This window comes from Salvelinus alpinus, chromosome 3 (assembly GCF_045679555.1).
Source record: "Salvelinus alpinus chromosome 3, SLU_Salpinus.1, whole genome shotgun sequence".
NCBI classification, from domain to species: Eukaryota; Metazoa; Chordata; class Actinopteri; order Salmoniformes; family Salmonidae; genus Salvelinus; species Salvelinus alpinus.
The window spans coordinates 87,930,246-87,945,258 of NC_092088.1; the positions used below are offsets into that span (position 1 = coordinate 87,930,246).

Here is a 15,013-nt window from a genome sequence, read left to right on the forward strand (position 1 = left end):
TGAATACTCCAAAACTAAAAGCCTGACAGACTGTGTAATGAACACGAGGGGAGACAGAGAGTTGGTTTCAAGCGCAGGGCGCAGCAGATGTTTATTGCAAAGGACCACAGGAGGAGGCAGGTAGCTGGGTCCAGGGGCAGGCAGAAGGTCATACACAGGGGTCCAAAAAGGCAACAGTACAGGCAGGGAAAAGGCTAGTAATGTAGTCCAGGAGATCAGGCAATAGGTAGATAACAGGAAATCCAATAGGCTAAAGTACAGGCAGATAGTAGGCGTCATTAGTGAGGCAGGCAAAAACTATCATACACGAGAGGAGTAACTCACGGGAAACCCAGCGCTCTGAACGACGTGTGTCACAAAACAAACAATATCTCACAGTGATGGGGTGCAAAGAACTGAACTAAATAGTGTGTGATAATTACATACAGGTGTGTGAACAGGTGATTAGAATTCAGGTGATTGGGATCTGGAGAGTGAGCTGCATTTAGGGGATTTACGTGTTTGAGGGTGTGAGTTGGAAGCAGACGTTACAGACTGCACCAGACGAAAGATGATCAACGTTTTTGTTTCAGCGATGACAGACTCTCACGGGTATTTTAAAGGAAAGATGCGTAATGAAAATTGTTGCTCCCATATCTGCTGAATGTTAAAAATGACTTCTGTATCAGTTTCTCAATCACATAATTGGTTAGGCTACTGCTGACCATCCATTGCTATTGGTAGAAGATTTATCTTGTGTCAAACTCGATGGGCATGATAGTGATTCAAAAATCACTCCTGATATTTAGCTGACTGGGGACCAATGCTGCTTGTGGAGATTCTGATTGACGCCTAAACATAACATTATATTCTTGTCATGACATCACCACCGCGCAGTGTGAGAGAAACGTTTGCACAAGGCATCATCTCCTTGTTCCCATACCTGAAGGATCCCTACACATCAAATGGATATGTAAGTATACATTACAATTGATAAAGGGCATCTGCGTTTAATTCGTCTCGTATAGTATCTAAGCAAATGGGACTTGGTTATTTGTTTTTTCTTTCAAGATTAGTATACCATGTTAATTTTTTTGAGGAACATTATTACGACCCTAATAGTTGAGAAGGGTACCTCTCGTATAGAATCAAAATCGTTCGGAGGAATTTGGCTTCATCTCAGAAACGGCCCACTCAACTATACTATGGAGGGCCAACTGCTGAGAGGGAGTCCAGTCCATCCACTTTGGCTACCCTGAGTGAAGACCGGTGCAGAGAGGCCATTTCTCTTATGAAGCATTCTTCTGATGAAGAAACAGTCAAACAGAAGATGAAATTGACCTTTGAGTACAGGAAAAAGATGACCCACGACCCGAGTAAATGTTCCACCATCTTAACCAAATTTCCACGCTTTCTGGATGTGAAGGGCTTGGTAAATTGTATAAATTGCTTTTAATCTCTAGATGCCAATTCAGGTTGGCCAGTAAATTTAAACAAAAACAACACTTCCGTAATAGTAGTTAAATTAATGTGTAGGCAGGTGATTTACTCAAACTCTGTTGGAGGTTAAAATTGAATGTTTTGTGAGAAAGAAATAGACTTGCACAAAACAAATGTTTTGTTCATTGTCTTATTTGTTTCAGATTGAACAGGACGTTGTGCTGCCGTTTGGAGAGGGAACATCAGCCAAGTTTTTGGAGAGGTGGCCAACTACAATCAAGCAAAAGATCATCATGCTTAGCAAGACCCTAAGCAAGACCCTAGGCAAGGACACTCAGGGAGCTGAACTTCAGGAGCTGATCCAGATGGCAGTGTCCGCAGTTGATGAGGGAGCTGACACGAATGCTGACGGTAAGATTATCATAATTTATCATTTATATTTAAAATAACTCTGAAATGTTAATGTCACTGATGATGGAATGTACCATTTTAATCAGGATCTCTTCTTTGTTTAGGATGGGATGGTGACCTTTCCTCCATCCTTCTCCTGCTCCATTTGATTCTTCCTTCATCACAAGGCCGCAAAAGACCAGGCACGATGCCTGCATCCCAAGCTGAACAGCATCTTGTGATATTCCAAAAGGTTTGTATTGGCATTCTTATTCATGGACAGTGCTGCAGCCGTTATGATGAACTAATGATGGTGTTAGTTTTTGTCATCTTCAGGCAGGAACCAGTATCCAGGAGCACCTTGATGTGATTGACAAGAGCCGCCAACCATATCTTCTTACAGTTGGGACCAGGAAGAGTAGCATCCATACTTACTTCATCATCCTGGACAAGCGAGCCTTCCAAGTCAACGAGCGCTCTTGGTGCTTTCGATGAGCTTTTCAAGACTCACTTTGTTTTTGGTACTGCAATGCTGCGCAACATGTACACCTTCATACAGACAACTGTGTACAACATAGACATTGGGAAGGTTAAGGAGACTCCAAGGGTTTCTGAGCTCAGAGCTAGACCTCTGCACTAATTCCGATTAAGTTATGATGATATGTTTTGTTTGCCAAGTAGTCATGGAAGTACCAACTTGCTCGTGAGGCATCTCAAGTTGATGCACGGAATCTGCCATGGTAGAACTCTTAGACTAAAATGTGGTCAAACAGATTGTTGTCGTTTGAACAGGGCACATTCCAGAGACTGTCAAATGTTGTTAAACACTAACTTGGATGCTAATACAGCAGTGGATAATCATCCAAGTAATGCTGATATCCTTCTAATTCTATTTGTATCCATGTTGTAGCAATATCTAACAAGAACACTCTTGATATGTGTGCATCTGCTATTGCACAACTGCCGGCTGCAGGTGTAGGTTGGATGACTGTAAATAGTTTTGTACCTTCCATGGAAGAAGCAGTTCAAGAGATACGGGTATATCTTCAAAAGACACAGAAACTGTCAGAAAAATCCAGCATTCTTTTCAGGAAATTGAAAATCCTTTCACATTGTTGAATTCAATATCAAAATTAAGTGTTTATTTCATACAAAAATGAGAAACAGGTCAACCAGTTGAGAAAGTCCTTGGTGTTAGATTTGACAATAGAAGAAACACAACTACTGGAACTTATGATCAAATAGTCAGAACTGATACATTTTCGTACATTCCAATTCTCGAGACAATGCAGTAAATTATGAAGAACCCAAACACAAGTGGCATGTTTAATCCAAGGTGTCACGGCTGTTATGATAGACGGACCAAGGCGCAGCGTGATTCGAGTTCCACATCTTTTATTTGTGAAACTTAAACAAAACAATAAACAAACAACGGCTGTGAAGAAACAGAGCACACATCAGCACTCAACAAAACAACATCCCACAAAGTAGGTGGGAGAAAGGGCTTCCTGAATATGATCCCCAATTAGAGGCAACGATTACCAGCTGCCTCTAATTGGGAACCATACAAACCAGCAACATAGAAAATAAATGACTAGAACACCCCCCTATAACCGAGGGCTCTCTATGGTCAGGGCGTGACACAAGTCACAATTTTAAAGATGGAGTTTACTTTGATTGGACTATATATGGACTATATATGAAGAGACAGCCTCTCTTTTCTAAAGTGATAAATTAATTGCAAATTCAACTCTTACGATGACTTTGAGACTGCTAATCCATTGGGATCAAAAAAGGGAATTCACAAGTTGGGAGGTACATACTTTACTTTGAGAAATTTTACCCCAAAGTTTAATTCAATTTTGGTAAATATTCACTTATGTGCACTCTTCCATACCCAGGACCTTAAAACGTATGGATTTCATTCCATTCTTGAGCCAATAGTAAGCGATTTGAAAGTGCTTGTGACTGAGGGTATTGAAGTTCCCTTCTTCAGTGGACGTATACATGGCAGTATTATCCAAGTAACTGGAGATAATCTTGGTATCCATTGCCTGTTTGGTTTTATGGAATCATTTAGTGCTCGTTATTGTTGCCGTTTTTGCCTCGCTGAGAAAGTGGATTTTCAAATTATGTTTTCTGAGGATGACCCACGAGTGACTTTACGAACATAACACATGCACTCAGACCATTGTCAAACTATTCAGTCAAACTCAACACTATCTCATGTGTACGGTGTGAAGCATGCTTGCTTATTGGACTCTCTGCAGAACTTCAATACTACATTTTAGAAGGAGGTGCACAATTTGAGGTAACTTGTGTTACAGTATATACAAGCCAACTTTGTGACTGGTAAAGATGTGTACGGTAGAGTTCATTAATTTAACTATGGCTACACAGAGAGGAGGAATCGTCCAAATGCACTCAAATTGGATGATGGGAGCAATGATTTTGGTCTAAATGTATTCAGTTTTGGTGTCTTCTCACTAATTTGTCATTGATGTTTGGTGATCTGGTACAGAAAGATGATACATACTGGCAGCTGCTTCTGTTACTACTACAAATTGTAAATATTGTTTTCTCCGATACTAACAGAGGGCATGACTTTCTATTTGAAGCGCTTAATTGATGAACATCATTGGCTTTTTGTCACGATCGTCTAAGGTGGAAACAGTAGACCAAGGTGCAGCGTGGTGAGCGTACATACTTCTAAATTATAAGATGTCGCCAACAAAACAATAAATACGAAAACGTGAAGCCAACGTAGTGCTCACAGGCAACTATACATGGACAACTACCCACAAATACAGGTGGGAAAAAAGCTACCTAAGTATGGTTCTCAATCAGAGACAACGATAGACAGCTGCCTCTGATTGAGAACCACACCCGGCCAAACACCAAGAAATACAAATCATAGAAAAAGGAACATAGAATGCCCACCCAAATCACACCCTGACCAAACCAAAATAGAGACTTAAAAAGCTCTCTACGGTCAGGGCGTGACACTTTTCAAGTATTTGTTTCCTGATAGAAATCTGTCACCGAAACATCACTTCATGATACATTATCCTCGTTGTATATTGAATATTGGGCCCATTCTTCACTCATGGTGTATGCACTACAAGGCAAAACATAATTTCTTAAAAAGCAACTGAAGAGTTTTAAGAATGTCACTATGACCTTAGCCAAGAATCACCGAAATTGCATGGCATAAAATTGGGAAACGTTCAGCCAGGATAGACTAGCTAAAGGTGCAGGAAAGATTTCAAGGCTCAATGACCTGAAAGAAGGTCATGAGATTGCTGCCAAATTGAATGTCTCAGTGCACACAAATGTTTTGTCAGTTAAATGGGTAAAGCACCATGGTACAGAATATCGTCTTGCCATCAGTCATATGTGGTGAAGTAGTCATTGAAATGCCAGTATTTTACAAAATTAAGGCTATTGTTCTGAAAGAATACATTTTTGGGGGGGTTGAGTCAACTCTTGAAACCATATGTTTTGATGATCATTTGCATGCATTTAAATTTGTTTTGAAGCAAAGTCCACCATGCAAGGCATTTCATGTAAATGACATCATGTACCACAAACCTTTTGATTTGCTCGTCATATGGAGCAAGGGATTTTTTGGACTACATTGTCCCCTACTGTCACTTGATAACAGTTTAAGCCAGGGCTGAGACTTATGGTTAGGTTGTGAGAAACATATTTGTTTTGAATGTACATGTCAGCCTTTTCCAACAAACCTTTTGATTTGCTCATGTCATATGGAGCAAGGGATTATTCTGACTACATTCTACTGTCACTTGATAACAGTTTAAGCCAGGGCTGAGACTTATGGTTTGGTCATAATACACATATTTGAATGTTGAAACAGCTTTGCTGAGTTTATTGTTAAATTCCAAGTTCTTTTACAAAATATAATTTTATTTTACATGGGGAAGAGAAAAACAATTAACACTGAATAGAGTAAACACATATTTACTCTAATAGTCACCCTAGATCAACACTAGTGAGTGTCACTATAACACTCAAAGTGTTAATTATCTCTTAGTGTTACATTTGATCAACACTGGCCAGTGTAGTGCAGTGTTAACTTTTGGGACTCCTCAGTGTTAAATCAACACTAGAAACGTAACACTTTGATCAGTTTACTTTTTACTCTGTGTAGAGTGGGACCATATGTACTCGCAAGACAGTGTTAAATGTAACACTGAAAGTGTGGATTTAACACTTTTAAATTTACTGTGCATAAATCATCACAAAGTTGGTTCCTGTTTCAGTCAAGTACACTACAGTGTTCGACTTCGGCTGATGCCGATGCACCTCCCCTGACTTCACTCTGCAACTTTCATCTACACTCGTCTTCGTTAGGCTGTGTTCCTTTGGGCTCGTTTTGAGGGGGAAGGCCGAAGCAAACGACTGCACACAAAAGTCGAGGAGTGAAGTCGGGGGAGGTGCATCTGCGACAGCCGAAATGTCGGACACTGCTGTGGTTTTCCAACAGCAAGGCTCTGTGCAGTATTGCCATTGTTTCTAAACATTTTCTAAACTACTTCACACCATAGCCTGCTGAATTTACAAGATAACTTTACTTTCATTTTGATTTCAGCACAAATGAAATGTGACACTAACTTACTTATGGATGTTTCAGTATTGTCTCGATGACGAGTTCGGCATTCAAATAGCCATGTGCGACATGCACGCACAGTTACAAGCCTGCTAGAGTTAGTGGCAGGCGGACGAGCAATAGCTGGACTGTGTAGCTAACTGAAGCTGGCTAGTGTTAGAAAACCCTGAGTAGATCTAGCTTGCTTCGTAGTATACCCCTAAGGGCAGTTGACATAAATAGTTTGAACTGAGTCTGGCAGGTGTTGCTGGTTTTTAGTTGCGAGTAAATGACCAGCCATTTTCAGCTGACTTAGGAAAGGGTAACAACCACACAACTGTTTACAATGGAGCACTTTGAAAAAACACTGGTACCGAAACGGACACCTGAGGTACTCTAAGAACAACGTATGTGATAACGTCAGCTGCGACAGACATTTTGGAATGTTTGTTGTTATTGTGCGTGCGCAGGGCTCTGTTGTGTTGATGTGACAGCAGGTGATAGATGTCGACTTATGAATGGGATACATTGTTCTGCTAGGGGAAATTGTAACCCATGGTTTGGTTGGAAAGAAACACGGGGAGGGAAGCCATCCTGTTAATGGATAAACAAAAACCACAAGAGATGACAAGATACTGTATCCTGTGAATTAAAAACACCCATCCATTCAGAGATGGCAGATGAAATGTGTGAAATAATTTTCCAACATTAGAATGTGAAATATTCTTAATTCATTGCAGATTCCCACTTATAAGCATACATTCTATCTCTACCTCATGCTGAAAGACATGCTTACTTGTTTTTGGCTGTGTTATTTGATCTTTGACCTGGGTTAAGGAGGGTTTTCGTTCATCCATTTCCTGACTAAATATAAAAACATTTAATGCCCAGATCTGCTTTGAATGAACTTTTTTGAAGCCCTTCCCGATCCTGCCGCATACCACGAGGCCTGGGGATGGAAAGGCAGGACCCCTGAATCAGGCTCAAGTTTGGGGGAGGAAACCCAGGGACTGGAAGGGTTGCCTGGGGCCCATCTTTCTGAGTGCTCAGAGGAAGCAGGATGAGGGGTTGTCGCAGGGGTTGTCACACCAGGCTCCTGGGGAATCAGACCTTGGGGTTAGCGCCACATCTCCTGTTATTTTTAAAGCAGAGACTTGGACAACATCCAGGCATGCCTCTTCTCCCATGTTCCTATGTATGTTCCGATGTACCTACAGTATGTTGCTTCCCACTTATGGCTAGGAAGAAGCTTGTTCAGGCCACTTTTCTCTCTGTAATTGATTATGGTGACTTGTTGTATATGAATGCAACCTCCTCCGTCTTACAGAGGCTGGACTCTGTTTATCATGCATCCTTGCGCTTTATTGTAAATGCCAAGTCACTCACCCATATAGCACATTGTACCAAATGGTGGGTTGGACCTCACTTTATATGCGCAGAAAGATACATTTGTATGTGTTCATCTACAAAGCCCTTTTTGGTAAACTCCCTCTTTACCTCTGTAGTCTGGTCTCCTTCACCAGCAGAAGTTACGATAGGTGGTTGCTAGGTGGTTGCTACTTAAAGTCCCCAGGACATTCACAGTATTAGGCAAGACTTCCTTCTCTTCTTGTGCACCAAACACATGGAATAATCTACAATCCATGCTTCATCTAGTTGTTAGTGTTATACGTTAGTGCCACTGAATGAATTTAAACTATTGATGGGAGACTCTGTTACGGAAGAGTGTAAATCCCCAGCCGCGTCCTCATTGCATGCGCAGACCAGCTGGCTGGTGTGTTTACGGACATATTCAATCAATCCTTATCCCAGTCTGCTGTCCCCACATGCTTCAAGAGGGCCACCATTGTTCCTGTTCCCAAGAAAGCTAAGGTAACTGAGCTAAATGACTACCGCCCCGTAGCACTCACTTCTGTCATCATGAAGTGCTTTGAGAGACTAGTCAAGGACCATATCACCTCCACCCTATGTGACACCCTAGACCCACTCCAATTTGCTTACCGCCCCAATAGGTCCACAGACGACGCAATCACAATCGTACTGAAAACTGCTCTAACCCATCTGGACAAGAGGAATAACTATGTAAGAATGCTATTCATGGATTACAGCTCAGCATTCAACACCATAGTACCCTTCAAACACGTCATTAAGCTTGAGACCCTGGGTCTCGACCCCGCCCTGTGCAACTGGGTCCTGGACTTCCTGACGTGCCGCCCCCAGGTGGTGAGGGTAGGTAACAACATCTCCACCCCGCTGATCCTCAACACTGGGGCCCCACAAGGGTGCGTTCTCAGCCCTCTCCTGTACTCCCTGTTCACCCATGACTGCGTGGCACGCCTCCAACTCAATCATCAAGTTTGCAGACGACACTACAGTGGTAGGCTTGATTACCAACAACGACGAGCCTGCCTTCAGGGAGGAGGTGAGGGCCCTCGGAGTGTGGTGTCAGGAAAATAACCTCACACTCAATGTCAACAAAACAAAGGAGATGATCGTGGACTTCAGGAAACAGCAGAAGGAGCAGCCCCCTATCCACATCGATGGGACAGCAGTGGAGAGGGTGGAAAGTTTTAAGTTCCTCGGCATACACATCACGAACAAACTGAAATGGTCCACCCACACAGGCAGCGTGGTGAAGAAGGCACAGCAGCGCCTCTTCAACCTCAGGAGGCTGAAGAAATTCGGCTTGTCACCAAAAACACTCACAAACTTTTACAGATGCACAATCGAGAGCATCCTGTCGGGCTGTATCACCGCCTGGTAAGGCAACTGCTCAACCCACAACGCATCACCGGGGGCAAATTACCTGCCCTCCAGGACACCTACACCACCCGATGTCACAGGAAGGCCAAAAAGATCATCAAGGACAACCACCCGAGCCACTGCCTGTTCACCCCGCTATCATCCAGAAGGCGAGGTCAGTACAGGTGCATCAAAGCAGGGACCGAGAGACTGAAAAACAGCTTCTATCTCAAGGCCATCAGACTGTTAAACAGTCTTCACTAACATTGAGTGGCTGCTGACAACATACTGACTCATCTCTAGCCATTTTAATAATGGAAAAATTGATGTAATAACTGTATCACTAGCCACTTTAAACAATGCCACTTTATATAATGTTTACATACCCTACATTACTCATCTCATATGTATATACTGTACTCTATACCATCTACTGCATCTTGCCTATGCCGTTCGGCCATCACTCATTCATGTATTTTTATGTACATATTCTTATTCATTCCTTTACACTTGTGTGTATAAGGTAGTTGTTGTGAAGTTGTTAGGTTAGATTACTTGTTAGATATTACTGCATGGTCGGAACTAGAAGCACAAGCATTTCGCTACACTCACATTAACATCTGCTAACCATGTGTATGTGACAAATCAAATTTGATTTGATTTTGATTTTATGATGTTATTGTTGTATGTTTTAATTCTGTAATGTATTGATTGTTGCTGCCTTCTTGGCCAGGTCTCCCTTGAAAAAGAGACTCTGGGTCTCAATGGCCTTTTCCTGGTTAAATAAAGGTTAAATACATTTTAAAAATGTTCAGCCATGTGGAACTGTACATGTGAGCTAATGCCTACATGTGCTTGTGCAGAGGAAATATGTTGTTCATTCTAGCTGACGTCCTTTGACCAACAGGCACTCCCACCTAAAGTTGCAAAGGGAGGGTATATTACTGGAAACTGGAAACTACCAGGATTTTGGAATCTTCTATGATTTTATGTAATTTATCGCAAGACATCTAGTGGCCCTTTTTGGTACTTCAGATTTGTACTGGTGTCTGTAATTATCTCTGAGCCTCTGTGTGGCCTTATCGCTTTTAAAATATATGAAACAATTTCAAATAAATTTAAAATAAAAAAAATGGAATAACAAAGCTTTAAAACATTATCCTAAATTTAAACCATCAACTTAGTGAATACTGTTGGTGTTTAATATGAGGGTTTCAGCATGAAATATCCTTAACTTTTTTTTTACACACTTTTTAATTTATTTTACTATGTCACCATTTCCTCGTAAGAAGATGAGGACTTGATTTGGTGGGATTAGGAAATTATCTCCATAAAACCATAGAATCTGATCTAGTTTTAGAAATGGAACAGGTTCATCTAGCTTACTTTTATTTGGTGGTTGAAAGGGCTACACTGTTTGGGCTCCATATCTTGTACAAGCAGCTATGTCTCATGCCAACATTGCTTGGACTCCATCAAACTAAACATGAGGACTTGGCACTCACCATGTGGATCAAGAGAACAAGTGAAAGCTGGAGCTAGTAATGTACAGTGAGGGAAAAAAGTATTTGATCCCCTGCTGATTTTGTACGTTTGCCCACTGACAAAGATATTATCAGTCTATAATTTTAATGGTAGGTTTATTTGAACAGTGAGAGACAGAATAACAACAAAAATATCCAGAAAAATGCATGTCAAAAATGTTATAAATTGATTTGCATTTTAATGAGGGAAATAAGTATTTGACCCCTTCTCAATCAAAAAGATTTCTGGCTCCCAGGTGTCTTTCATACAGGTAACGGACGGAGATTAGGAGCACACTCTTAAAGGGAGTGCTCCTAATCTCAGTTTCTTACCTGTATAAAAGATACCTGTCCACAGAAGCAATCAATCAATCAGATTCCAAACTCTCCACCATGGCCAAGACCAAAGAGCTCTCCAAGGATGTCAGGGACAAGATTGTAGACCTACACAAGGCTGGAATGGGCTACAAGACCATCGCCAAGCAGCTTGGTGAGAAGGTGACAACAGTTTCTGTGATTATTCGCAAATGGAAGAAACACAAAAGACCTGTCAATCTCCCTCAGCCTGGGGCTCCATGCAAGATCTCACCTCGTGAAGTTGCAATGATCATGAGAACGGTGAGGAATCAGCCCAGAACTACACAGGAGGATCTTGTCAATGATCTCAAGGCAGCTGGGACCATAGTCATCAAGAAAACAATTGGTAACACACTATGCCGTGAAGGACTGAAATCCTGCAGCGCCCGCAAGGTCCCCCTGCTCAAGAAAGCACATATACATGCCCGTCTGAAGTTTGCCAATGAACATCTGAATGATTCAGAGGACAACTGGGTGAACGTGTTGTGGTCAGATGAGACCAAAATTGAGTTCTTTGGCATCAACCCAACTTGCCGTGTTTGGAGGAGGAGGAATGCTGCCTATGACCCCAAGAAACCATCCCCACCGTCAAACATGGAGGTGGAAACATTATGCTTTGGGGGTGTTTTTCTGCTAAAGGGACAGGACAACTTCACCGCATCAAAGGGACGATGGACGGGGCCATGTACCGTCAAATCTTGGGTGAAAACCTCCTTCCCTCAGCCAGGGTATTGAAAATGGGTCGTGGATGGGTATTCCAGCATGACAATGACCCAAAACACACGGCCAAGGCAACAAAGGAGTGGCTCAAGAAGAAGCACATTAAGGTCCTGGAGTGGCCTAGCCAGTATCCAGACCTTAATCCCATAGAAAATCTGTGGAGGGAGCTGAAGGTTCGAGTTGCCAAACGTCAGCCTCAAAACCTTAATGACTTGAAGAAGATCTGCAAAGAGGAGTGGGACAAAATCCCTCCTGAGATGTGTGCAAACCTGGTGGCCAACTGCAAGAAACGTCTGACCTCTGTGATTGGCAAAACCCTTGTTGGCACCAAGTACTAAGTCATGTTTTGCAGAGGGGTCAAATACTTATTTCCCTCATTAAAATGCAAATCAATTCATAACATTTTTGACATGCGTTTTTCTGGATTTTTTTGTTGATATTCTGTCTCTCACTGTTCAAATAAACCTACCATTAAAATTATAGACGGATCATTTCTTTGTCAGTGGGCAAACGTACAAAATCAGCAGGGGATCAAATACTTTTTTCCCTCACTGTAGCTTTCCAGTCATTTCCAACCAAAATAGATACTATATCCAAATTTTAACAATGGCAGGCAGTGAGAGGAGAGAAACAATACAACAAAACAAACATGGAGGGAAAACCGTTGATAGGATTTTTTCCTAGCTAAGTGTCTGAGTAGGAACAGACAGTTATTGGTTAGAATGTGAATCAATTAGGGGCTATTATGATGTAAACAGAGCTGTGAAACCCAAACATTCCATCTGCTAGCCTTGACCTCTGACCCCCGCTATTCATCAGCAGTAGTAGGAGAGGCAGGAGGCTATATTTGTCCACGAAGGCCCGTGAACTAATGCGGAGTGCAAACTGTGTATGGTAAACATAAAATCTACCAATAATGGCTGAAGTCTTCTTGACTACTGACCATGCTGCACAGGGGTTTCTCAAAATACCAAACGTTCACATCTTATTGTATTTTTAAACAATATTGTAATGTCTTCTGAATCCTGTCTCTTTGTCGATTCTGTCATTGAGAATGTGTTATATTCCTCTCTCTCTCCTACATATGCACAGCCCATGTCTACCCATGGTACAGTCTCACAGTCCATTCCAATGTCTACCCATGATACAGTCTTCATGGGTAGACATTCTCCATGAGGAAGGGAGATAATGAGTAACGTAATGTGTAGATGTTGTATGGTCCTATTTAACTAGGAGTTAGGAGGAAACTTTTATCTGCACTCAGCAGGATAGCAAATACCACTCAGAAGTTAATTAATTTATGCTCTCTAATATCTTAGATATTCTTTTCCATGATCTATCTGAGGTGCTTGAATACCAATACATTTGTTTCCTCTACTTCATTGCTTTACAGAAAAACCACATGAATATCACGTGATCTTGTGTGGTTTAATGTGAACTTAATGTGATAACATGTGACAACGTGAAGCAACATGTGATAACAGAACTGTACGTGACAACATGTGAAGCAACATATGAGAACATGATCTCATGTGAAATTAATGTGAAATAAATGTGACAACATGTGGATGCAAAATGTCAACATGTGAGAACATGAAACTACACCTGACAATATGTGAGCACATGTGAAAACATGATGTAATGTAAAAAACAATTACATGGATATGCAACATTTTTACATGACAACATTTGAGCAAGAGGTCAAATGTAATTTATACTGAACAGAAATATGAACGCAACATGCAACAATTTCACAGATTTTACTGAGTTACAGTTCATAGAAGGAAATCAGTCAATTGAAATGAATTCATTAGGCACTAATCTATGGATTTCACATGACTGGGAGTACAGATATGCATTTGTTGGTCACAGATACCTTAAAAAAAGGTTGGAGCGTGGATCAGAAAACCATTCAGTATCTGATGTGAGTACCATTTGCCTCATGCAGCATGACACATCTCCTTCGCGTAGAGTTGATCAGGCTGTTAATTGTGGCCTGTGGAATGATGTCCAACTCCTCTTCAATGGCTGTGCGAAGTTGTTGGATATTGGCGGGAAATGGAACACGCTGTCATACAAGTCGATCCAGAGCATCCCAAACGGGCTCAATGGGTGACATGTCTGGTGAGTATGCGGGCCATGGATGAACTGGGACATTTTCAGCTTTCAGGAATTGTGTACAGATCCTTGTGAAATGGGAATGTGCATTATCATGCTGAAACATAAGGTGATGGCTCGCCCAAACGACACCATACACGTTGTCTGCGGTTGTAAGGCCGGTTGGACGTATTGCCAAATACTAAAACGCTGTTGGAGGCGGCTTCTGGTAGAGGAGATAACAGTAATTTCTCTGGTAACAGCTCTGGTGGACGTTCCTGCAGTCAGCATGCCAATTGCACGCTCCCTCAAAACTTGAGACATCTGTGGCATTGTGTTGTGTGACAAAACTGCACATTTTAGAGTGGCCTTTTATTGTCCCCAGCACAAGGTGCACCTGTGTAATGACCATGCTGTTTAATCAGCTTCTTGATATGCCACACCTGTCAGGTGGATGGATTATCTTGATGATGGAGAAATACTCACGAACAGGGATGTAAACAAATTTGTGCACAACATTTGAGAGAAATAAGCTTTTTGTGCATATGGAAAATGTATAGGATCTTTTATTTCAGCTCATGAAACATGGGACCACCATTTTACATGTTACATATATATATTTGTTCAGGGACTCAGTAAAATCGTTGAAATTGTTGCGGGTTTTTTAAATATTTGTTTGTTCAGTATAAGACACAAAAAAAGGGTATGGTTACGTTAGAGTGTTGTTCCCTGGTGTACAAAAAGCTCAAAGTTACACTTCACAGTTAGGCATATAAACTCACACGGTACAGTTCAGTACCTTGTAGGTATAATGGGAGATTTGTCTACCCAATACTTTGAATATAAGGTATGATCATCACTGTACTTTGATAGAGGTTGGCAATGTACGGTGGGGGTCATTAGCAGATTGTGGGGCGTGGTTACATACATGTGTATTTGTGCCAACCGGCAGTAGAAATGTTTGAGCAGTTAGTTATGCCAGTACAAATTCAGTAACTACTTTGACATTATTCTTTAAACTTTGCAAGAGAATGGTTTGGTATTAGGCTGACTTGTACAGAATTTGTTATTCATTTTCCAGGAGCTTAATGGCAACTTGTCGCTGTTGATTTGTAATTTCTTACCTGGAATCTTCTTGTCAGTAAGGTATTGTAAA

At 41.4% G+C, this 15,013-nt stretch overlaps 1 protein-coding gene across 2 annotated transcripts; it reads left to right on the forward strand.

The window, feature by feature from the left end:
- The first annotated feature begins 453 nt into the window (after nucleotides 1-453).
- Nucleotides 454-3,256, forward strand: LOC139569768 (uncharacterized). Of its 2 annotated transcripts, XM_071391140.1 has the most exons (5): nucleotides 454-952; nucleotides 1,126-1,411; nucleotides 1,623-1,830; nucleotides 1,935-2,062; nucleotides 2,146-3,256. In XM_071391140.1, the coding sequence occupies exons 1-5, from the start codon at nucleotides 945-947 to the stop codon at nucleotides 2,302-2,304; spliced, it is 789 nt and encodes a 262-aa protein (XP_071247241.1). In that variant the 5' UTR covers nucleotides 454-944; the 3' UTR covers nucleotides 2,305-3,256. The 2 variants fall into 2 exon arrangements, with proteins under 2 accessions (XP_071247241.1, XP_071247242.1); XM_071391141.1 differs by lacking the exon at nucleotides 1,126-1,411.
- The last annotated feature ends 11,757 nt before the right edge of the window (nucleotides 3,257-15,013 follow it).